We start from the raw sequence: 26919 nt of genomic DNA, 5'->3' as shown, positions 1-26919 counted from the left end.
CTTGAAACTGGTGGCTCATATCTCCGCTACATTGAAACCCACAAGGACAATTCATTGCATTGTACATGATAATCTGCCTGTGACAGTACTAATTGAATCACATACAATGAAGCCCCCACCACCCCTTACATGCTTTCTGAGAATCAACAATGAGACGTGCTTTCATATAAGGGTTAAGAAAAGAGACAGAGCTTCACACAGAATAGAAAACACGATGTCTTCAGATTATATACAGTTCTATTTTAGACCGCGTTTCATAAAAAGAGAAAAAAATAAAAGAAATGTATGACACGGTGTTCATTACAATTAGGTTTCACCCGCCTGAAAGTCTTAATATGGACAGGATTCTTCATCCTTTTTTGATATTCTCATCCTGTCACGCACTGCAACTTTACTCCTGCACACAGAATCGACCAGTAACTCTCGTTCCCTGATCCTGGCGTGGGAAAGCATGTGTGGGTTTTGCTTACCAGTGTGCGCTGCCCTGCAAGGAGGAATATAACCCCCTTGTGAATCCGAGTCCTAGTCAGCGTTAAAAAACAACACAAAACAAAAACCCACGGGTTTGAGTTCAGTGCACGCGTCATCAACACCACTTTAGATCAGCTGCTGAAAAAAGAAACACAAGACTCACGGACACACGTTTTCTCGGGTGATGTCAGACTCACAACCACAGCCTCTGCACTCTTTTATTACTGTTTACTCTGTGGTTCACATAACCCCTACAAGGTAAAGATTAAAGAAAAGTACACAGACACACACTCACTCATAGAGGCTGCATGTCCCTTTAAAATGATTAACCTGAAGCATATGTTGCTGTTTGGAGGCAGGGGCCTGACTGACAGCGCTGTAGGATTAATTTAATTTGATAACAAATTTACTGCCTGACCCACCTGCTCGGTTTGCTGTGTGTGTGTGTGTGTGTGCATGCTCCTCTCACTGCCCTCCCGTCACAAGCATCCCTCACTCCCGCCCCAGAGCTCTCTCACAATGCTACTTTCAATTTCCCGGCTGCATCCACAACGTCAAACATGCAGACACACCGTGCAAACTGCGGAAAACATCAATGGGCAGTTAGTGGAATTTATGCCGTGTTAATTAGGGGGCGTGCTGTCATTCCATTCATATATTCTGGGTGATTAACACATTTTTAAGAGGAACGGGCATTGCTTTAGGCAGGTAAGCTTACAATGGACAGGAACTGGTTTAAAACTTGTTGACTACAAACATGAAGAACATGTCCTGCCTGTCTCCTAGCATTATACTGGAGCTCAGGAGACGCCCCACTTGAACAACACGGAAAAGAACACACACACAAAAATAACAACTTTAGAACACAAGTGCACATGCTCCGCTCCCCACTCTCGTTCGCTACTACACACACACACACACACACGCCCCCTCCGTCGACGATGCACCAGCACCGTCCACCCACCCAACAATTCAGCAACAGACCGCCAAGCCTGTGCAAATGTCTGGGGGAAACACAACACTGCATTCATTTCTATGTGTAGCGGCAAACAGACACATTGCGGTTTATTATTCCTGGACATGAACTGTGAGGACCACTGATGGTCCCAGGGGTTTCTGGGAAATGGAAGACAGAGAGAGGCAAGGATGACGATGAGGTGTTCTTAGGAGCACACTGGAAAACGTCAGTGAGGCCTTCATCCGGCTGGTGGATTAGCGAAGTCACTGTCATGTTGGAAGTAGATTGTGCTGCAATTATATTCACGGTCAGTCTCCTCCATTGCAGTTATGCAGTTTCAATAATTTCAATTCCAATAAATCCAACAGCTAGAGAGTTTAGGATCCCCTTCACACCGCTGCCTATCAATTAATTGTCAGATATTTGTCCTGTTGCCATTTTTTTATTTGAAAAACAAGTTCCGTCAGACCGATCTGCGTTCAAAGAAAATACAGATCGGTTTTAAATCTTGTAATGACAGCACTCTGAGCAGACGAGGTTATTTTATTGTCCTCCTGAAGATGAATGTGTTTAACGATTTTCGTGCTGAACACAATGGCACAGTTTGGCACACATCAGCTTTGTAAGGACCATTAAATTGTGCCCGTGAATTCTCCCGACTAAGCTTGTGATTTACAATGCTGAGTCTTAATTGTGCCTCGTATTTACGCAGCTCTTAACCTTGTTTAATGATGGAAGGTATTTGCTTTGTGAAACTAAAATAGCTATGGCTTAAACAAAGAAAAGAAACCTAGGTACAAAAAAAAAAAAAAAAGACCTTTATTTCACCTAAGAAAGTAACTTAAATACTGGCTTGCTTTTGGGGTTTTATTTAAAGCAAAACATGAACAGAACAGCTTTTAACTCCCCCTGAAAGAGAACTAGGATTAAAACAAAAAAGATACATTTATTTTTCTTTTGATAAAGATGCCTCTTCCTTCTCTGATGCTCATCCACACAACACATGGTTTCAAATTTGCATGTGATCTTCTGGACAGTTCCTCATCTCTGGTGCTTTTGCATATTATCTAAAACCCCTGAAAAACACCTGACAGCCCGGTTCTCCGGGCAGCCCCACGTACGAGGGAATGCACTTTTGACAAAAGCATCTCGGCTTCAGTTATTCGCGGCAAACCTGACAGAGCGAGTCTCCACGGCAATCCTCCCTCCTGCAAAAAACAGCCATCTTGCATAACACTATTGTGTATGCCAGATATGGACTGTTTAAATAATGCAAGCAATGTCACCTTTTCAAAAGTTATAACCTTGGAGGACCAAACAAAAAAGCTTTGACAGATACAGATAATTCAAGCATTACTATTGTGCTCTTAATGGAAAACATAAACTGTGTTGTTGTGAATAGCTGGCAAGATCTCAACAGCACACATAACATACTATCAGATTAAATATTATCTAGTCCAACGGGAAACTTTTACTATAGCCCGTAGTCAATGAAATAGAAAGACTAACAAAGACTTTCACATTACTCAAAGACAATATTTCAGTTCCTGTACTATAAATCTCTTTTAATGCCATCCCACCTGAATTCTGTAAAGAAACAACTGTGTTTCTGCAAAATCGTCTGTTCTGTGGTGCAGTGTTTAGAACAACTTAAGCCCCTTGAACATTTCAATCAAAAAACATAACAAAAGCATTAAAGTCTCTATCAAGCTAAGAACATTCTGCCACAAGAGATCAAAGTGAGGCTTGTAGTACAACCAGGAATCCCTTGAATCCCAAAAGAGTTGAAGCATCTTTCATTCTGTGTTTTGAGCAGAATGCTGTCTGGAACAAACTTGATTATAACACCGCAAGGGTGCATTTAACTATTCACCCGGCTGACACTGTTGAGGCAGTAGGAAGCGAGATGAAATGAGATGCAGTGATCAGATGTTTGTACAGCATCAGGCACACAGACGTTAAGGTTTTAAAACAGACATTCTGGCCAAAAGGGATCTTTGTCAGTGTCTGTCTAAACCCCCAGGAAACAAAACATGACGATGAGAAGACAACACCAACAGCACTCAACTGCAGCAGCCCTTGGAGAGAAAGCAAAGTAGCACGTGTGTGTGAAAAACAACTGCACGACAGGCATGCCAACTAGTGCAAAAAAAAGAGGCAGGAACAAAAACAAGTGGCCAGAGTGGGGTTCAGTGCTGATGAGCTGTGAGACCGCTGGTGTCTGTGTCGCCCAGCGGGAGGAGGGCACTCACCCGGTAGCAGCAGCTTCGGTGCTGAGTGTGTCGGGGTTGGATGCCGGGGCCGGAGTCTCCTTTCTGCCGCGCAGGGACTGACGGCTCTGCACCTGCCTCAGCACGCTGCTCTTTATCTCCAACAGCGTCGACATGCTCATTCGCTACCTGCAGGAGGAAGGGAGCGCCGTGTCACTGGCAGCGGGCCAATGGCAGCCCGGGCCGATAGGCTTGCTTGTCCTCAGGAACAGGTGGCTTCCCGGCTGTGCCCTTTTTGAGCTTTGAGAAAAGTTACATACACACATAAAAGTACTGTTCCCACTTAAACTAAGTGGAGCCAATGCAGGTCAACATTAAATGCTACTGGAATCATCCTGCCCCCCCATTCCCCCTTCCCAATTACCAAACAGCACCCCCCCCGGTCCCCCTTCAAAGTCCATGATTCAACGGTGCCGTACTGCATGCCGAAAAAGCTCTTTCCAGAAGAGATTTGACTGGAGCGCCCTGTTGTTTCGGCACAGCGCAGCGCTCGAGATTGATTCTGGACAGCTGTTGGTGCTGTTGTGTGTCTGGTGCACCCGCTGCTTTCTCCGATGTGGAAGGACTCTGATTGCAAAAGTTTTTCACTGTTCGCCTGGCCCCCCCACCTCAGGCCGGCAGCGACTCGGGCTTCGTTCTGTACTCGGCTGAATGTTTTTACAGTTCAATCAATTCTATTTACTCCTGAAATTCCATGTGTGGCACCAGAGAAAAACACTGAGTGCAATAGCTACGTCCTGTGCTTAATGGAGTTTCTGCCATAACTGTCTGCTGGAGAATATGAAAAGGCATCTCTGTGATGTGAATTGTCTTCCTGTTAGGAAGGCATTATGTAAGCACTCCCCTACACTTTTAAGAACAATCATAAACACAGCATGCCACCTTGTTGAAACTCAGACCTTAATTTCTTTGTCCTTTCTGAACACACTGCCGTTATACCGATTCACACAATAGAAGCCTGTCAAAAGCTTGCCAGAATTAGATACTGCGCAACGATTACAGCTACAGCAATTAGCAACAAAGACCGAGATCTCTGATTTTCAGCTTCCGTCATTTAGACTTTGCATAACTGTTTCAATAATTGCTCGCGGGCAACATTAATTCAGTATAATAATATGTATGTATGTATGTATTTGTGCTATATATATATATACATACATACATACATACACATAACGTACATGTCAAAATGAAATTCATTTCACAAAGTCCCTGTCATCTGTGTTTATGAAATCCTGCCCTTTCACCCTTTCAGGAAAGTCAGTACGGTTGGTATTAAAGAAAGTGGGGGAAAATTACATTTTGGTTCAGATAATAAAATAAAACCTTTGACTACGGGGCATTCTGTACATACAGAGCTTGGGGAGCTACAGGATGTTTTTTTACAAAAGTACTGTAATTCACTGAGACCTTTCATTTATTCATTTATTTTCTGAAAGATGTTCCCTGCCAAAGGATGGCTACAGTGGGCCTGCCTTCTGTACCTGAACTGCAGTGTCTTTGCCGTCGTTTTAGGACGCCTCTGACATGAACTTTGCATTTGTTGGCACCAACGTAAATCTATCAGTTGTGGTTGCGATTGATGTGCTAACATTAGGTGAAGCGCGCACTGAAATAATTGGAGGCTCCCGCCCGCCTCACCATCGATTCAGAGGGTAATATTTTTGCGGTACACGTGAAGTCGGAGACATGGGAAACAAAATCACTGCATGTGCCCTTTCTATGCAATTAAGTCTCGAGGATCAGTGCAATAGACAGATGTTTGCCTGTAGTACACAGTGAAATGTGCCCGGATGAATAAGGGAAAACTCTACAGCCTGAAAAACGAAGCAAAGGATGCCTTTCCCTAGGATCTCTCTAGCATTTCATTTTGATATTGCCCATGAAAAGGCCAGCTACAAAACGTGGAGAAGCAAGGAAGGGAACTCAATTCAGACCGTTTCAGACAGGATTTTGTGCAGAATGAGCAGCTTAGAATAAAGGCAAAAACACAAGGGAAGAGCTTTTAGCACCATCTGGGACTCGTTTCACCCTCCATTTGCACCAAGATTGTCCATGTAAAAACAGTCCTCTATTTGGCTACTGTGATCAGTAATGTTCATCTGATGGCAGACAGTTAGTCGAATCAAACACTTCTAACAATCCAAGGTATTTGTGACTCCCTGTGGTTCCTCCACTGAAAGGAGACTTGCCCCTGACCAAGACAAGCCAGAAGGACCCATGAAGGCCACCCCAGTAGGTCCTTTCCATGAAGCAGAGGATCCTACCCTCTAATTTCACGATGGACTGATCTCCATCGTATTGGCAGAACACAAAGACATCCAGGCTCCCAGGACCTCACAAGCCCATAAAGACAATTCCTCTCTATTGTTATCACAATCACAATCAATCATTCTGTTCAGTTTAGCAGGGCATGTCCACATCAGAACATTGTGGCGTCTGCATGTGGCGACGTCTCCTCTTCTTATTGAGCACAACAGGGATATTTGCTCCCTGAATTGCCACTATGATTGTACTAGATTTCCAAATTAATAAAATCAACATTGTTCAAGGCTGGTTAACATGGATGTGTGACGCAGAAACAGGGGGAACGATTAGATATGATGACTGTTAACTGCACTAAATGAAGAGACATCAGAGTGGAAGTCTTCCACTGATTATTTGTAATTGTACCGGTTTCTCGGGGCTCGGATGAACTGGTAAAGATGAAGACACGGCTGGTTGTAGTTCAGCGAGTAGCTTCATGTTTTGTCACACACAAGAGCGTCTGAGAGAAAATATTTTGGCATCTGAATAGATTCAATTATATGATCATCCACAGTACCTTACAAAAAGTTTTTGTTTCCTGGAAGCATCTACGGATGTTGGAATTCTGCCTACTTTCAACAAAAAACACTGAGCGTCTGACAGTGAACGCGTTGGTGTTGCATTACAACTGATCTATAAACAGCCTATAAGCCGTCACACTCAGGGTCCACGCAGTTCCTTCATTATACACATATCAGATGTAATTGATGCAAATGCCAAGATTGCATTTGTTTCAGCTATAGCGAACACGAAGTCTGGATCTGTTCATTGTGCTCCTCACTACAGTCAGATCTCATGGCAAACAGTACTTCACACTTTACTTGCATGAAAAACTTCACGTCTACAACCACACAGTCACGAGGCACGGAAGTTCATTCTGGCCACCGGAGACGTGTAATCAGAGTGATTCTGGCACAGTGGGAAACTGATTATTGAAGGATGCCCGTGTTTCTGGATTAGGCATCATGGCTTCTTAAATTGTTCCACATATTACTCCTCCGGGGGGGGGGGGGTAGAAGCACCGTTTAGCTAAATCAGCTCCTAATGCACCTTATTTTTTGTTTCCATGTATGCATTAAGTTTGGAATTGGTCTATTTATCCCTATGGAGACATTGATGAGCCTCAGATCCACACAGATCGAGTGGCCCTACAATGGTGCAGAAGCAAAAGGCCCCTACAGTCTTTACAAATTAATCCTGTTGTTCTGCCTTCAGGACACTCTTCTCTGCACATTGAATAAACCAGAAGTCATCCAAGAAAAGCAGGACACAAAAAGGACTTGACTTTATGTCACAGCATAACACAATGAGAATAAAAGTTGATCAAACAGGAATCTTCCCCCAAATTACTTCAGAAGGCGAATGAGAAATAAAGGCAAGGTCAGCTTTCGGAGGTTCTCTCATTTTCATTCCTGGGCTTACAGACCCTTAAAGATATACACCAGGCATCTCATATCGAGTGCCCTTTCAAATGCAGAATGGAAGTGAAAGTCAGCGCAGTGCTGTGGTCACCGATGGCATATATTTACATCTTATTAGCTTATTAGAGAGTTCCTCCGTGCTATTCAAATTTCTACAGCGGAAAAGTTTCCAAAATGTTACTTATGGTGATTTGCGTGAGGTTTATTGGGTTGTGATGATGTCTGTGTTTGTGTGTCACTAGAACAATGTCTAGATTATACTGTAAGAAGGTATTTATAAGGCCAGTGCAGTGTTTGTATAATACTGTTTGTGTGCCTACATCGTGTGTAGACAGTGGGTTCATACAGGAGACATATTCCATATTCCATATTCCGGGGAAATCTGTATTCTGCTGAACAAGGAAGCCCCGACCAAGGTTCGGGATTAGGGGCACTCTTTGAGATTTGTTTCTCCTGATACAATTTGAAAAATAAATTGTTGTATAAACGATGAGCGACAGAATGATTTTTGCTAGATTAAAAAAAACGGGCCCGTTTTGCCTGGCAAGCACGAGGGCAGACCTACGGCGCGTGTGGTCTATGAATATCCACTGTAGATCGGCACAATCGATGACACGCACTGATTAATGCTCAACTCCAAATGTACACCCCTGGTCGCCAAACTATTGAGTGTCTTTTTATTTATTATAACTGCGTATCATCAAAATCAGGAAGGGACAAGAGCCTGCTCGGTGAGCCGACATAGTTTTTTTAATAATAAAATCGTATCTATCGTACTTCATTCCTGCGATGGCTCTGACCTTCATTCAGCCCAGACGCAGGACTCGACCAATCAAATCACTACTCCTGGAAAACGCAATAATGAAAGAGACTCCTCAAGCCAGGAGAGCCTCTCGCACAACGCAAATTAACATGATGTTTCATTACAGCCTCATCCCTATTGATCAGAAACCAGTTTTACCAGATGAGACCATTGTGCGCAGCGTTCGGAGGAAGGGGAACCACGCACTCTCGCAGTCACACAACTGGGACGGCCGCGCATTGTCTCGACCCTGTAATGTCTTCAATTCAGCGCACAAAGGGCTGCCCTCTGTGCACCAGGCAGGCTCAGACTCTAGAGGACTCATCCATGTGGTAATCAAGCAGAAAATACAGGAACCAGCCATCGCTCTTTACGTAAATTGAATCTACCTGGCTATGTGCGCTGGTTTAACCGTTTCCTGTTACATTTTGCTTAATAGAACCCCTTAGAGAAATTCCAGCAACAAGCAGATTTATGTTTTTACCAGTGTAGCAGTATTTTAATATTATTATTAATGATAATCTATTTATTTATTGATAGTACTAGATTCTCTATTTTGTAGATACGAGTATTTACAGAATTGAGACTAATATTTGAACTACCCATCACATGGACTGGTTCTCAAGGAAGCTGGTGAATGCTCCACCCACTGCAGCGATGTCAGGAGAGTCTACGGAGAAAGTGTCAAGCTGTGGGTTTTTATCCGCCACTCACACCAGCTTGTACAAAAGCTGGAATTACATCTGAGATTTTACCCATCACTACGGCTGCTCATTCCCCGCCGCTCTGGCACAGATGAAACCTCAGATGAGGAGCATTGTCTGGTTCCTGACAGGAACGCAGCGCCACTATTGTTACGGAGCACTGCCTGACAATTAAAACGGTTCGACATAGGATGAGGGTGACAGGAAACACCTTGGCGGTATTCAAACCTTGCCCCTCGATGATATGCCTCTGCAACATCTCATAACATGGTGAAAGGTAGAACAATACAAAACTGGCGTTACATAGGAGGGAAAGACATGGCAAAGCTGAGACAGAGACATCTAAGGGACCTGGTGAATGATGCGAGAAGTTCCTGTGTGTCAATCCAAGACAGATCAATTGACCTCGTAAAGGTCAAACCTGTGTTTGGGCGAAAACCCACAGAGAACACCTCAGACCAAAAGTTTTCAAGACGGCCAACGTGCGCTGTTTACAGACGAAGTCACACACCCTGGTACTTATTATTGATTTATTTTTATTGAAACACGTCTCTCTTCTACAGTTGCCAGAGCTCCAGGACTCTCCCAGACCCTCCTGGAATTGGAGATCAATACCCAGGACACAGAGGTGGGCAACGGAGCAGAACGATTACTGCGAGGAGTGATGCCAACGCCCATCAAACCGCGATTTCTGAGTCATGTTTCGCCTCGTTAAGCTAAACGAGCTGCTTCCACCAATGGCTTCACAGCTTCAGTGCTGAAATTCGCTGTGCTTCACTAGGGAGAGCTGGCCACGGCAAGGCATAATATAAAGCAATAACACTGGGATGACGTTGCGGGGAGCCGGGGTGCGATTGTGTTCTGTACTTATTTATCTTATGAAAGTGCTCGTTCCTTATCGCAATTCCTTTATTCCCCTCAGACAGCGCGGCTCCCTCTTTGAAGTTAAATCAAAACAGATTCCAGGTGCCTTTTTTTTGGTAATGAAATGTGTCCCACTGCAATATTTCGATTTCCGTCATGTTCTCCTTCAATTGCTTTGCACTCACATCAGAAGCAGGCTTTTGAAATGCCACAGGGGAGGGCAGGGAAGCAAGGTCAAGAGGGAGGGGGGGAAGGTGGGAGGTACGGTAAAATGTCCAAATGCTTTCTGCTACATTCAGATGAAAATGCTAATTGGCGTCGTGTGTGGCGATGGGCTTTTAAACCCTCTAATGTGTGTAATTTCATGTAGGTCTCATCACGGCCAAAACAAGAACAAGAATAATTAATCGACAGCTTTTTCTGCCCTTTGTAACAGATTCCCGTCCTTTCGAACAGCCTGGCGCACCGTCCCTCAGACCGTCGGCCCACACTGGCAGCCTGCGAGTGGCGACCCGTTTGCCTCCCGAAATTGGCACGTGCCAAGCGCTGAATCAACGCCGAGAAACCCGGGGAGCCGAAGCAGGGATCTGAATGGAGCAAGCTGTTCTGTGTGCTCGACAGTATAATCACTAATTAAGAGATTAATTGATTTACACTGCCAATCAATGCTGGGAAAGGGCTTAAGGCAGGGCTTCCTTGCCATAGCAACAAGGCACAGACTACATATTTAATTAATTCGGAATAGCCGTTTCTTTTCTCCAACTGTAAACATGGCTCCATTTTTGAATTTCTTTATCTTCCTCTTTGATCGAGAAGCGCTGCTGCAATTTCAGCTCTGATGTGAACCATATCAGACCCAAACGTATTGATCCAATCACTGCAGGATCACAATCCTGATGCGATCGTTACATGATCACCAGGTTGCAATTAAAAAACAACAAAAATAGTTATAGCGACAGCAATAATTTGTAACCTGGGCAGATGCTTTTACCCAAAGAAAAGGACAGAAATTACAGTTGGAGGTCACAGTGCTTACGCTATCACTTCTCCCTCTCCGCACAGAGCACAAGAAGGTCAAGTAACAGGTTAACAGTTAACTCAAGGCGAGTCGGGAGCAGAGATGGGAGCTGATCTGCAATCTCCCGATCACCAACCCTTCAAACTGGAGAATGACCCCCCGGAGCACAAGACCCAGAGTAATTAGTGGAAAAGAAAAGAAGAGTCTATTCTCTGAAAAGGTGAAGTCAGAAACTCAGGGAGGACTGAAGAGAGAAATATCAGACACCACAAATAAGTCATTGCAGGACGATATTATTCAGAAAGCAGTGGGTTTTCATCAATGGCACGAATCTAAAATGAGAACACAGAGGGGCCCGTGCCAAACAGGCCCTCGGAGGGACCTATGTCTGCCAGCAGCTGACTAGGGACCTTGAATGCCTTCTGGACTCTATACCTATGTCCTTACACTCAGTAGTTCCACACAGTCGAACCAAGGTCTTCTGAGGAATGCCGTTCCTATCTCAGGGCTACAATACAGCGTGAACAGAGGCGCTTCATTGTGAAGGAAAGCTCTATTGTTATGGTCTAATCCCTAGTTTTCTGAATGGTATGTGAAAGCCGTGCAAGAAATTAGACCATTAAACCAAGAGCGTGGCTGCATATATTGCATCCATCAGTTGTACGTACTTCAATTAAAATGAGATTATTAAGCATAATATTACAGCCGTGAAACAGAACTGGGTGTTAGTAAATGACTTTCGGTGGCAGAGTATTCACAGGCAAAACGAGCTCTTATTTGTCCAGAAATCCCCATTACGAGACGCCTGCACATACTGTGGCCAAGAAACAGAGATCCATCCGTATTTTAATATCCGCAGGAACTTTATTAAATTCTGCTTGAAATTCATATTTTGAGATCCAGGATTGTCCTTGATGGCAGGGTAACCATGGAAACACCTCACTGCTCCCCTCGAAAGTATACCATCGCATCTTTGACACTTAATGAGCGCTTTTAAAATGCCTGTGCCGAAACATTGAGACCGATCCCAGATTTCTTTCTCCAATTAGAACTTGACTCGACAAATTAATGGTCTGCATTAATTATCTGGCTCTCATTCGCGGTCTTTACCGATCTGCTGTAATAAACTCTACATATGTGCCACTGGATTTGCCGTCACCTTGAGTGAGAGTTCTCCAACTAGAGTCGGCGTGAGCTTGAATCCCTGTCACAGGAAGTGCACGGGGGGCATGAATGGTGATCGCACATCCAGGCTACTGGTAGAGTCTGATGAATTGTTCTCAGAGCAACCCTGATGTCGGACAAACATCTGATAGCTGCTGCGCTCATACTGTGATCATCATGTCCTGTTATTGGCTTATTAAGGTAGTTTTAAATAAATGCTAGCTGTACTTGACACCAATAATTGCTAGCAAGTGCCAGGGAATTCTCTAATCAGTTTATTCCAAGGCAATATTGCTTGCAATTTCAAGGCCTTAGAAAGTGTTTTAATTGAGCAGCCTGCAGATTCTTCCATGTGGCTTCCAGTGATGCAAGGGATAACGGCTCATATTATATACTGGGGATTATAGACCGTAACAGAAAACTGAATATGGTGCCTAGAAAAGGGTTCTCTTCTGAAGGATAAAGAGCACACAATATATTGTGCATGATCTTACACAATATTTTGCCACCAAAATCTGTTATAACAGATTTGTCTCTGTTAAGTGTCTGTGTTAGGTATTTGTTCATCACTGGTACTGGTTCCTTACATTTACTTTAATGCTGCATTGGGGTTGTTTCCAAATTGAATTGCCTGCCCCTCTTCAAAAAACATCACCCATTCTCTCTCAGTCAACCCTTCGGAGACGCACAAAGGAGCAGGAGCTGAAGAGTTAAACAGAAGGAAAGCAACAGAAACGAGCCCAGCTTTGTAAACGCAGCCCCAGATCCCAGAGGGAGACGTCTCGTCAGCTCCTTTAACACCGTCTCCTACTACCTCTGAGCAGCACGCATGGCCAACTAGCGCTCCAACTACTTACCGCCTGGTCCGCGGTAATCGGCTCCACTGGACCTTCATGGTCTCAAGCCATTAACAATAAACAGCATGTGTGAATCGATTACCTGGCGCTGTAAAGAATCCTGGAGAATTTCCCTGGCACCCCTACACCACCCAGCCTAGCATCTCCAATTCATATCTCTGTTGCCCAGCTCTGTCTAATAGGTCCCTGTCGCAGTGGCCAACTCCCGCCTCGCAGCAGCTCCACTCTGTTTCCAGCAGGACACGCAATGTCACCAACTGCATAAACATCCTGCATACACAGGTAAAAGGGCCGCACTCTGTAAGTATCAGGTGGTGAAGGTACTGAATTCGACATTGGCAAACAGAATTCAGGAAAACTTTCTGAGCATGTTTGCTGAAGACCCCTCAAAGACAGACAGTCATATTTCAATAAAAATATAATGAGCTGCACGTGCCTGTGTCAGATCCCAGCTGCGTGGTATTGTGCCAATTGTCAACTGTGAACAAAGCAAGGCCAGTTACCCGTAATTACATGGCTGCCTTGGTAAAACAATTGGAGCAGTATAATATAGGAACCCACATATGTTTTGCCATTGTTCTTAATTGTTCCACATTAAGCTGGGGCTCAATCCACTTGGACTACTGGCTCATGTCTAGCCTCTCTCCTCTCCCAAACAAAATCCAGTTACATTACCTCTTTGTGAAAAATATAATCAGATAACAAAAACAGCAGACACATCTGAACACACATCTATCAAAGGATTTCATTTCCAAATTGTAGTAACTGTGTTTTTATTGCAATACTTCCTAGTCCTGTTCTGTAATTCGAATATAATTACACACGTTTTACTCATTGCTTGTTTTCCTCTTGCAAAATTAATGATTGAATCCTCAGCAACCGGGTACTAAGGGAGATACAGCTGATCAATGTTGTAACTTTACGTGCTGCACTGTGCTAATGAAATACATCAGAAGAAATCAAATTGATGTAATGAATTAATTAAATGCATGCAATTAATACCAATTTACCTAACGTGACAATAATACCAATAACGACTAATGCTTCTAATAATATAATTTAATAAATTAACCACTAATTCTATAGACAAATATTATTATTAATAATAATAATAATAATAATAAACACAAGACGGTATAAATGTAATCCTGGATTATAGACAGTATGTCTATAAAATTGTCTGATTTCCTCTGTGACAAGCTTCGCATTTGGGAGGGCAATTGCCAATCTAGGAATATGTCAAAACAACGAACTCCCTGAATGATAAATTTAATCCATCACGGTCTCAAAAGCCTAATAATCCTCCTCCTCCTCCTCCTCCTCCTCCTCATGATGTAAAGACCGTTATCCATGCAGATATATACATGAGTGAATCCAACAGGTAGGTTTCAAACTACACTACAAACTCATTTATGTAACAGCTGCACAATAATAATATATTTGCCCTTATATATAAAGTATATACAGATCATTTTCTAACTAGTTCTACCTTTCCGAACAGTCTGCTAACTTAATGCAAATGCAACAGTTTCCCGTCCGCAAATTAACGCACTGACGGAAAGCAAGCAATGAAACATAAAATATCAGACAATGAAACACATTTTCTCCTCAATAAAATCAAAAGGTCAGTGCAGCCCCCCAGCCCGATACAAAGTTGCAGAATCAGGGCGCAGACGGAGCTCACCTGTTATGATCCGCAGGCTGCAGTCCTGAGGCGCGTCTGTGCTGCAGGTGGCTCTCAACACTGAGCCCGTCTATGTGCCGAAACATTGATCCTTCATCTCTCTCTCTCTCTCTCTCTCTCTCTCTCTCTCTAGATATGGGCGGCGGAAGTGCTGAAGACCCAGGCGAGCCGAGCCGCAGGGACGCGCTGTCTCCTCGGGGTGTCTGTCTGTCTGTCTGTCTGTCTGTCCCTTAAACCGCATCCGAGTCGTATTCATGCCTCCCTTCGTGCACACGTTGAAGACAAGCGCGCTACTGTTTACCTGCATGAAAGTTCAAGCTGAGGAAGCAAACAAAACAGGGATGCAAAGGACATTATAAACGGTACCGTGATGGGCGGACCTGGGAAAGTGTCTTGTTTTTAAATGCACAGATCTCACAAATACTAATACTAAAACAGTTAAGTGTGAGGTATGCTGTCTTACATATTTGCATTCATTACAGACAATCAATTAAACGTGTTCAATATGTCTGTTGTGTGCACTCTTTGCTATATACACTGACGGTTGCTGATTCTTTGTTTTATTTCAGTAGGATTGCCCCAGTGGCACAAAAAGTTTCAATGGCAATGCGTTCAAAAACAGGGAAAGAAGGAGAGAGAGAGAGAGAGAGAGAGAGAGAGAGAGAGAGAGAGAGAGAGAGAGAGAGAGAGAGAGGGTGCATGAGACAGAAGATACGCCATTTGTACAGAACAATGCCTTGCCTCATGCTATAGTAGTGGTTGTACCCATTGCAACCCCATGCAATAATGAAAGCTTGGTGTGAACTATAGGATTAAGGGACTATTTTAGCAGTTTTTGTTGAACCAAAGCAATTTACAGGGACTAGGGGATAAACTGTGCATCGAAAGGTATTGCTGAAGTCACTTACAATACCCCAGTATAATTATTGTTACCTTTGTTTTAGATCTCATCCCATAATACAGACAGCTGTAAACATAACCCCGCCAATATTCATGAATTAGAAGCAACCAAGCGCCCCGGGAATTTAAATTTAGTCAGAGCTGTCCTTAATCAATGTTTCCGTTAAGCGACTCGATCTAGAAAATGCTTGTTTTGCTTCCACAATTTGTGAGCTATTTAGTCTTCAGTTTCATGCACTTTGTCACCATGGCGATGTTGTCTCCTGTATGCGACGTGGCCTCGGGGTTTGAATCACCTGTCTGAACGTTGCAGAGGCCAGACTGGCACAGTCCTGGAGGGAAACAGTCATTCACACAAAAAAACACTTCTTTCAGCCCCAATTTTCATTTTTTCTCAGAGGGCGGAACGTGCATATTCTCAGCTTGCAGGATTAGCAGAGTCTCATCAAAGTTCATGTAGCTAATGAAACATATTTGATCTTCACCACGTGTCCTGGAGGTTAGTTACATCCAATAATGCAATTTCCTGGAAAATACTGAGTGGACTGGATTGGACAGGCACTTTCTCTGGCATGTGTAGGGTTGCGTACCAAAGGAAACCCAACTGAATCAGCCGTACCGAGACAGAGCAATTCTAGGAAACACTAATAACTCCTGTGAGTTGGGGCACTAATGTGCGGTCACCCTCGTCACACTCTCCAAACACCCAGCCCGCAGATGTGAATGTTCATGATGTAGTTGGTGGCTTGAAAGTGACAGATATGCTTTTTTAAGATGCCTATGACGATTATGTGAAAGTATTAGTTGTTTTCTACATAACACAGAGAGGGCCCTGCTGCAACAGCTACAGTGAAGATATCATTAAAACGAGGGACCTTGATGTAGCTGTGGAGATACCTCAGCACAGGCAGCCACAGCAGATGTATTGTTTCTATTTCTTAGCAGACACTCTTATCCAGGGTGACTTACAATTGTGACAATGTATCACATTATTTTTCATACAATTACCCATTTATTCAGCTGGGTTTGTACTGGAGCACTCTGGATACAATCCCTTGCTCAAGGGTACAGAAGTGTCCCCCACCTGGGATTGGACCCACAACCCTCTGCCCAGGAGTCCTGACCCTGGGTCTAATGAAATTCAACAAGAGCTCCACATTTGGCCATCAGATTCTTCCAGGTATTGTGTGTATCAGTGTTTACCCACGACCCCTGTGGCCGTTATACATGCCTACGGCTTGGCCACCCCACCTAATGCAAGAGGAATTGGGTTATGAAAGAAAGACGTATCCGGAGATCACATCTCCCCCCACCGTTCGTTCAATCCCAGGCTATACAAGGAGCAGATGCTGTGCGTACCGTACAGTGAAAACAGAGACATGTATTGGCTTGATGCTTCTGTTTTTAAATATATGTATTCGAAATGACTGGGTGACTCACGCAGTCAGTGTGAAAGTATGAAGGCTGCGAATCCTAAATGCCAGCGACAGCAGATGGAATCGTTCAGGGTTCGGCAGTGAATGCGTCGCTTCGAAGATAGATTCGGGGTTTCTGTCCAATCTTCTGTTTCTCAGACTCCTGGCGTAGATATTTAGGTGACGGATATTTTTCAGATGACATCTCACAGGAAAGCAAGCCAAGGTCCGCCTGTTTACGCGCTGTGAGCAGGGGTTGTACCTTTAGGTGGCCTTAAAACGAATGTGAACCGAGGATTCAAGAGAGAATTCGAGTGTGTGTGTTTTCCAGCATTTAGAAAGTTAGGGTACAAATCACAGCCAGGGCCAAGATGGTGATAATACGGGTCGTAAGTGTTAAATTAGAATAAATATTTAATTCCCTTCTCTTCCTTTTGTGCAAATAGGTGTGGTAAGTCTCTGACCGCCTCTCTGGCACAACCGGCCCGGCTGAAGGAGCCGCAGAGGAAAGCTCTATGAATAGACAGGGACACATTAATTACAGAGCTGTCAGTGTGAAATGTCTCTCCTTCTCGAAGGAATTATCCAACAAAGCCTGTGAAATACAGCGAGTCCAGACTTCATTGCACAGGTAAAAAGTCATGAACACCAACAGCGGCACAAAAAAAAGAAAAATCACCCAAGAAGATGCTGTGGGAAGTGGCGATTATTACAGGATGTTCCCAAGCACTTCTTCTTTGTCATCAATGTAGTTCAGATGAGCAATTTGGTATAATTTACACTGAGATTCGAGCAAGCGAAGACTGATTTACCTGACAGGGAGGTTTAAAATAGAAGTGTCATTATTTCCTTCCCCCCGTTTATGACTTATACAATTGTATGTTGTGTTTTGTTGTCCTGAGATGGTTGCTGTGTGTTTCTTTCCTCCCTCGGATGTATTTTTGCTATTTCCAACCTCTACTTTTGCACAAGTAGCTCTTATATCTGCACTTACCCTGTTCAGCTTTTCTCCGCTTGCACGTCTTACAGAGTAATACAGTCATATACTGTAATCATGTCTTTGCCTGCTTTCCTCCACATCCAAACGGGAGCAAATGAGCTGTACTTATTTTGTTAAACCTTAAAGGAAATAATGAACAATTATAGAATTCAAATATGAATGCACACTGAAAAATAATAATAATGATAATAATAATAATGAATTGGTTCTCGAGAGTAGCTTGTTGAGAGTCCTGGAGTGTATCTGAAGTGGGGCGACAGGCTTCGCTATTTGGATACATTTTAAAACTTTCAAGGGCCTTATGTAAATTGGGATTAATCTGAATGGCCAACCACTGAGCAGAGCGCTTATATTTTAATCAAGAGCGCTTCAGCTGAGGCTCGGCCCGTTTTCAGAATAAAAAATGCGAGAGCAAGGACTGGCAAAGCGGCAGCAGCGACATTAGGAAGATCCTTCACATGTATTCACATGTATGATGATGGCTGTTGTTATTGTTGTTTATTTTGAAAGACATCTCGGCCTTGACTTCATTCAATAAAAAACGTACACGAAGACCAAGCCTTTCACAAAGACCTCTGGACTTCATTCTGGCATCCGGCAGCCACTGCTTCCTTCACAATGACATTTCAGACTACGGGGAGGGGTGCGGATAACCTACTCCAGGGTGTTTTCTTTTCAGGGTCTATGGTTAATTTTACCAGGCAGCTGCAGCCGGACCCACTGGGGCCCTGCTAGGATCCCCGATAGATAGGTGCTTGATATAGCCGGGGAGGGACTGGGGAGTCCTGCGATACAGCCCATGGGGAGGGGACTGAGCTTGGTGGGGGCAGGGGGGCAGGGAGCTGATCAACTCCCACTTTTCTGGCACCACTTCCTGATGTCCGTATTTAATTTGATTGTACTGATCATTATGGATATTTTGATATATTTCACAGACTGGCCATTTTGCCGAATTGTCCGCCATGAGAGGCCGGTTTGGTTTGAAGTGGTTGACCGTTGTGCGACTGAGAGCGGCCCGCTTCCTTGTGTTGCTGGTTAACCAGTGAGGGAGGTGCGTCGGCGTCACGCGGTTACTCTCCCCCATGGCACTGCTCATACCTGGGATTTTTTGCACTCACCCGGGGGAAAAGGGAAAATTATCCCATCTGCTGCCGGCTGACACTTCAACATCACGGGCAGTCCTCCGAACACCAGATGAATTCCATTGTTTCCCACAATAAAGCACCAGTTGGTATTCCTTCCACTGCCATCGCTCCCCTACTACCTCCTCCGCCAAAATGTGTAGTGCAAAGCATGCAAATATCTCGATTTCTTCTTGTCTCTTTTGTAATATCTGCCTTTGTTAACATGACCCGTATCATTGCTTCTGTGTGTCTGTGTGTGTTTTTGCAACTGATGCAGGTGAAGAATGACTGCTGTCATTTAAAGCAGGACATCCCAGCTGCCGTGGAGGGGGTGAGGATCAAAGGAGTCTGGGAAATTAAGGAGGAGATATTAAAGGATTCCACTTGTCAGCGTTTTTAGACAGGGGGATTTTGGACGCCTGTCATTCCCGTTCTGTTGGCACATCATTAGTATACGCCAAGCTGGCCCCAGATCTTTGATGTGCCCGCTGCGGATACAGTTTCAGAATAATAAGCCTGGCAATCTTCAGATTTCATAGGCAGACTGCAAAAAAATAAATTCATGTTACATCAAAAACCGCGCACAGCACACAGCAGCAGAATGTTCAGATTAACTTTAATGATGGGCCGAGCAGAGCCGAACACCAGAGCTGAGGATTTTACTCAGAGTAAGTATTTATTTCAGTCTGCCAGCTGTTTTTGTGTTTCCATTCTCTTTAACTGTAATATGCGGATGTATTTTCAATATCGTTAATTTCATGCGTAGTAGACTAGCATCGAGCACAAACTTCAGTAAATCGTACCTATTCCCTGAGGATCGAGATATTACACAACCCCGCCTTATTCTGTGCATTTTTCCTCGTTATGCTCAGTGGATCTTGTACTGCACAGACAGCGCACAAGTCGGCGTGATTACACACAGTGGGCGACCACAATATGCAACGGAAAAACATCAAAAACTTTTTAATGTATTCTTCTGCGCCGTGTCTGTCCGCGTGAAATACTTTGACATCGCCTGCCTAAAATGGGAAATCTAATTCTAATTTCTCTCCTTAAAAAAATACCAGCTAAATAATAAAACCGGCCATAAATTAACTCTGTGCCAAATATAAGAGTTTGACTGATTACCACCAATTACCAGTTATAACTGGATAATTCCATCCATATTTTCTTTGGCATGGAAAAAAACAAAATGTCCTGCGAACCTCGGTTTGTGTTTTTTTAATTCTTTGCTTTCTGAATGCACACGTTGCATGATTTCCACATTTAGGAAGACTTCGCTCTGGGAAGCCCTGCGACATGGAGACAGGAGGAAATCAACAGATTCAGGCCTTATTGGACATATTGATTCCACATCATGGCTGGGTTAAGTCATGCTGGCAGAGTTTGAAGGAAATCTCAAGAGGTAGCTAAAGACGCTGCGGCTGGATCAATGTGCTCTGAATGTGCCTGTACTGGGGTCACCCTGTAGCCCCTTCCTGTAGAGGAAAAGTACACTGAATGCAAACACGAAGTCTGAAACAAGCGGACTGCTGGGCGGAGCTGCTCCCAAGTCAAGAAAAATATCTCCCAGTCTGGTTCTAGGAGACAGAAAAATGCCCAACGATCGCCAGCAAAAGAGAACAATAAACTAGCTGGTCAAGAAGTGTTTCAACGTCCTGTCTTCAGTGGCATAGCCCAACATTTCACAATTGTCCACAAAGGTCTTCAAATGAAACGGTCCATCTTGCTTGACCTTTAACTGACCTTTACTCTTAATTTAGTGCTTATTTGTGACCCTGGCTAATGCTCAATTAGGCCAATTACTGAAATGCTGTTACGGTGTTGTTGTTGCACCCCCCCACCACCCCGGATATAGACCGTAACCTGTGTTATCTGTGGAACAAAAGGAGCCCCTTCTCGAGAGGAAGGATCCACGTTCTGCTAATGGTCTGATAATTAAACGAGCGAAGTAACAATCTGATGCAAGCTGCTCTGTTGGAAAACAAGGGCTCCCTCAGTAATGATGTTTATTTTTGTCTCCTGTCTGTGTCTATCACTTGCCCGATAGGCCTCCCAGATACTGCCATCTGTGCTGCTTTTAATTCCCTTTCATATTATGTTAACAAAGGCGAATACTTTTCAGTTTCAACAATCGGTTACCTTTACAACAAAAAAAAAGGTTTTGTTTAGGGTACTGCACAGAAAACAAGCATTGATCCCAAGCTTAGAAAACAACCCAAAATGGAGTCCATACTTTCAGAGCTTTTGAGTGAGTCTGACAGATAGGTAGGGGATTTGATACGGTTTAATTTTTCATGCTTTGTTTCGAGGACCTCACTGACAGGGGGGCTATGCTGAAAACACCCTCCCTGCATCACAATGGGTAGGGGGGCTTGGGATCACAAGACCAGTCAGATGAAAAGGACACCTGACCACACCTTTCCTGAGGATGCTGAAGAAAAGTTTCCATAATCGTTTTTAAACCACCAGGACCTTTATTTCGGGAACGGCTTCAACCGGACGTGTAAAATCCTAATCTGAAGAGGCAGTCGCTGATTAAAACAGACACCAATACCTCAACGAAAACATTTCTACGAATACAAAAAATAAAAAGTTCCTCTCTTCCCGAGACTGCTCAAGTGCATCTCATCAGACGCACAGAAACCTCATTAAGGCTGTCAGCGCAGTGTCAAAATGACATTAACACATTAACCTGCCTATTAATATAAGCCAAAATGATAATTGGAGTAAAATAAATAAATAAAGCCACGAGACGGGGCTAATTGGCCCTGGTGGAGACGCACTGTTTCACCGCACGGCAGCCAGACCTATTTGATCTGCGCTGTGTCTGCCGCGAAGCTTGAGTCACTCAGAGGAAACGCAAAGCCATCGCCTTCATAAGAGCAGGGGGCTACGAGCTCAGGCTTTCGGAGACAAGTGATAATAAGGGGATCGGCGAGATCACCTCCAATTCTCTGTGGTGCCCCTTTCCGACTTGAAACACCTCCTGTTTCTTTAGGTGGAAAGACAGCAAGGTGCCGGTTTGAGCCGGAATTAGTGAGTTGTCCAGTCCGGTCTACCACCAGACGGGTCACACTGCCCACCCCACTGTCCTCTCCAGCCAACGCCTGCGAAGTGCGAATAGCAATCTCAGAAAGACAAAGATGAGCAGACGGATCTCACAGCCTGTGCATAGGGTATACAGGGAGGATAATAAATTAAACCAGTGCCCGCTGAGCTGTTATGTACTTTAAAGGATGAGAGCATATTCCAATTGGATAGAGATCGATGCAGTAATGCGAAAGGATGCTTTGAAAACAAGTAAGGTGAATCCTGGCCCCGAGTATAGCACAAATCTCCTGGCTTTCCAAGCATCTGAGCTCCTAATGATCCAACTAGAGGAATAATTAGTTTAATTAGACCACTTTAACACTCATCTTTCCTCTTAACCTCGTGATTATTTACACAGTCCCATCAGACATCAGAGCACACCAGACTGCGCCTCTGAGACAGGAGGGGCGATACCGTCACGCCAACTTACACCAAACAGCGCCACCCACCCGCGACGCAGGTTAGAGCCTTCACGGGTAGCTGCTTCAGCTTATAAACACACTCTCGGGCTGTGTGCCTGGCATCCAATCTCCGTGATCAGAACGTATTACGTATTACGTATCTAAAAAAATCAATTGAGTGAAAATAAACACTGGCCAGATCACTGCAGCAGGACAACAGTGACCGACTGGGTCAGAGAATTAAAGCTCATTTTGTTTGTTTGTCTGTCTGTGTAGATACCTGATTAAACCATCTGACAACCACTGTCAATGACTCAGTTCTACAAATCTTGTCAAGTGGAACAGTTTAGTTTGGAATGTAAAACTTTTGTTAATACTTTAAAGTACATGAAACAAAAGTCAAACACGTTGTCTTTATTAAGACCTTTGAATTTAATTAAAGCAACCCCATTTTGTCTTTGTTTAGTTTTTTATTAGGAAGGGATATTGTACATATGCTATTTTTATATTGTATGCCATGTACATATATAGTACTTCCCTCCTTATGGTGTTAGAAATCAGAATTTTGTTAAGCATTCAATAAAATAAAAAATAAATAAACAGTCAATGAATAACAAACGTCTAGTCAACTGTGTAGCCTGTCTAAAGCTTGTTTGTTTTTAAGTTTTCTTTTCAGATCTTGGGAATCATCTTGCTAGAGGTGGGCGATGCCATTCATGACTTAATTTGAATCATAAACCGTCTCATTTGCGTGTTAATTGTACTTAACCTGTTGCGTTGAACAGGCAATCACCGGCTCGTGGGGTGATCCTGCCGTGACTTCCCCGGAGAGAACAAAGGCAGCTGAGCAGATTCATTTGAAACGATGCTTGCGGCTCCTTCACCTCTTTTCCACGGTGCTTTAATTGGATTTAGCGACAGAGATGGAGCGCACAATTTGGTTACTGTGTCAGGGATACACACGAGAAGACGCTCAGGGTGGGATCAGAGAAATTGGGAAGGTGTGTTCGGAGTCTGAGCTTTTTCACCAGTCACTTTTTTTATTTTATTTTATTTTATTGTGGGTGTTATTTCTGCATTACAAACATGATAAGCAGTATAAGTCAAATAAATACGCTAAAAGCAATGTCTTTCATATATACAGCTCTGGAAGAAATTAAGAGACCACTTAACATTGATTTCTTAACTTGGAGTGGTCTCTTAATTTTTTCCAGAGCTGTATATATATTTGTTCAATAAGTGTGTCTATTCACTTAACACCTGAGAGCTATTTTAACAGGTTTGTGCTGTAGCCAAAGGAGCAATGAAAAACCCTCCAGTCTGTGATTTGAGGGCTGCCAAAAGGCCACTAGCTTCAGGCTGTGATTTGGCACGGATCACAATTGTCAACCGTGAGCATTATAAACATCAGATAGTCCTTTTACCACAGGTACGCTTTCCTGTTGCACAGAAATTATTCTTTCAGAAAAAAACTATTTACCCTGCAAATGAGAACAATCTTTGCAATGCTTGGCAAAAGGAAATCGGGAGGTAAAAAAAAAAAAAAAAAAAAAAAGCCAACCCCTTATTTACTCAAAACCAATCACGGCACACAACCATGCATGTCACCGCGTGTAAAAGGAAAGGGGGCTTAGAAATGTGTATAATACTCCTATAGAAACATAGCCTAAAGATAAAACATGCTTCGTTAGCAAAATACAATGCTTGACAGGATGTCGAGTGAGAGATCACAATGGTTTCGTGTATAAACTCAGATTAGGCCCAAACCCATGCGGCTAATGAGGCATGACGTGATAAGACAATATTTGATGACGTAAATACAGATTTTAATTTTACAAGGTAGGTTTAATAGGTGCAGAGGGGTAATAAATTGGATCTTGAGCAAGTCAGAGCTGGGAAAATTACATGGAAGATTAAAAGGCAAGGTTCCCCCCTTGTATGAAGACCCCTCCTACAGAAATTAATTTAAAACTTACATGGACAGTAATGTTTCGCAGCCCACGGCTATAAACTATAATTTGTGGATTTTAGTTTGATGGAAAAAAGAATAGGTAAACCTAAAACTAGGTTGTATCCTAATTCAGGTTTCAAACCTTCCTGGGGATAAAGCTCTGGTCAGACATTGTGGCCGGTCAGGGGCCACCAGCCTTGACATCCCAGCAAATACTCTTATGTTGCTTCAACGGTGTGAGAACACTGCGTTAGCTGGGATGTGCGTCTCCTAATATTAAACGGGCTGTTGGAGATGAAATTGGCCTGCTATAATGAAATCCATCATTGGGCTCCTTACAGTGAATACAAATAATTTAAAATAATAGCTTTATCCATTGTGTGATGAGCAGACTGGAACATTTATTAGCCTACATTACAAGGCCGGCTTTTCTAGGTAATACAGAGAATTGTCTTGCCATGGCTCATGAGCACAAAAGTCTTTTTAAACATGTAGTGGTTTGAGAGTGTGGCGTTGTATGCAAGCTTTTATATGCGAACAGCGATGACAAACTTTCAATATGTATAGGACAGTTACATTCAATAACGAATGCTCTCCTGAAGGGAAGAAATTATCTTCAAATTATACTAGCCGTAGGTTTGGTTTATTAATACCCTCTCCCTACATCCACTAACTGCCATTGATAGGGAACCAAAAAAAATAGTTGAACGCGTTTAGATACGGACCCAAACATGCTGGCACTCATTAAATACATTCAATTAGACTAACTTCTGTACCACGTAATGATTTCCTCCATCGCAGAAGAGGAAGGCAAGTACTTTTAATAGTCTCCATCCCCGTCCCCTTGGAAACCAGCAGGTTAGTCCCTCCCATCCTCATATCCATCAGTTGTACAAATTTTAAAACCATCTCCTGCCCCAAATAAACACCTTCAATTCGGTGAAAATAAAATACAACATCACCCGCCTCAATAAAATCTATATCCGTGTATACGAAAAGAAATATCCTGCATCAAAGCGTACCTGTCGGGGGGTGGGAGAAGTTATCTTCTGTCTGTTACGCTCTGCTCTCCCCGACAGGTATTAAAATGCAGCGTTGACCTTCTGTTGCAAAGATGGCGGAAGTTCAGGCTCTCGCCCACCGGAGGGGGCAGCGAGGCAGACCGACAACATCCCACCCTTCAAACCCACTCAAGCAAAAAATAAATAAAGTTGATAGAGATATTTCTGTACATACACACACATCTCTGTGGAATCTTCCCCTCACGGTGCGCCAAGAACCACAGTCTGAGAAGACTTGGAACTGTTGCACGCAGGGGCACCATGCAGCTCAATGCTTTGGGGGGGACAGTCGGAAAACATTTCGATAGTTACAAATGGCTGTATTTCTTATATATAGTAACGGAGATGGAAAGGCAGCACCGCCCAGCATAATTAATATGCAGCCATCTCAGCTAGGGCTGCTGGGCAGTGGCCCCGTCACTCTATAAAGTTAATGAATTACAAGTTCCTTTAGTTCCATCCTGTTGTGCAGTGGTGTTTATTCCCCTTTTCTGTACATCTGCATAAGGCGGATTGTGTGCAAATGAAGAGCACTTTGCCTCAATTGTTGTCTCCTTGTTTAGGACCCAGAAGGGTTTTTAACAGAACCAAAAACTGTTACAATATTAATCTCTTGCCAGTCAATCTTTTGGCACAATTAAACTTGTCTCCGTTTCCGATTATTTAAAAAAAAAACTCCTTAAAACTGGTGTGCATGCTGTATTGTACAAACTATAAGAACAATTGGGTACATTAATACTATTGCAACTGAGCTTTTTAGTCCCACTAAACAGTCATCACTCATAAGGCCACCTCCTACCTGTCTGACCCTCCCAGGTGCTGCTACTACAGCTGCTTCAGGGAGACCTCTCTCATCTAACACTGCCCAACGGGTCCCTTTCTATTCTCATCTCTTGCCAGTTGACCTTCTGGCTCGCTCAAACTGGTCTGGGTTTCTGATCATGAAAAAAAAAAAAAAAAAAAGTTTGCATAAAGCATTGTACAAACTAGAACAGTTAAATAGAACTGCAACTGAAGCTTCTTACAATGTTCCACTTTGACTTTATTACTAAAGCATGTATTAGGTCTTGTTGTACAATTTCCATTTTAACCGTCACCCTAAACAATCACCACCAGTATTCTACTACCAGCTCCCACCTGTCTGAGCCTCACTGCTGCTGCTACTACTACAGCTGGTTTGAAGGGACTTCTCTCAGCTTTAAAAAATAAATTGAATATGCTTTAATATAGATAATAGTTTTCATTCATTTAAGCAGCTGAATGTACACGGTCGCTAAAACCCACTGCACTCTGTGATGTGAACAATACTGGAGGCAACTGCTTGTTGGCCTAGTTAGTAGTATTACTAGATGTACTGAAGTTTTTTTTTTTTTTTTTAAACCCTCATTGTTAACAGGAAAAGCACCTCAACACTTAAAGTACCAAAAGTAAAATGATTGACAGCAACTTACCAC

The 26919-nt window shown here is 43.4% G+C and overlaps 1 protein-coding gene across 1 annotated transcript in view; it reads right to left on the bottom strand.

Annotated features, from left to right (window-relative positions):
* baiap3 (BAI1 associated protein 3) overlaps positions 1-14630 on the bottom strand; it is a 43269-nt gene extending 28639 nt beyond the window's left edge. The window contains exons 1-2 of the mRNA XM_066689597.1: positions 14521-14630; positions 3682-3828 (exon numbers count right to left, since the gene is read on the bottom strand). Coding sequence (XP_066545694.1) covers positions 3682-3821 — 140 coding nt within the window. The 5' untranslated portion in view covers positions 3822-3828; positions 14521-14630. The remainder of the gene's footprint in view (positions 1-3681; positions 3829-14520) is intronic.
* Positions 14631-26919: the final 12289 nt, after the last annotated feature.

This window comes from Amia ocellicauda, chromosome 17 (genome assembly GCF_036373705.1).
Source record: "Amia ocellicauda isolate fAmiCal2 chromosome 17, fAmiCal2.hap1, whole genome shotgun sequence".
In the NCBI taxonomy this organism is placed as follows: Eukaryota; Metazoa; Chordata; class Actinopteri; order Amiiformes; family Amiidae; genus Amia; species Amia ocellicauda.
This window is presented reverse-complemented; position numbering and strand designations above follow the sequence as displayed.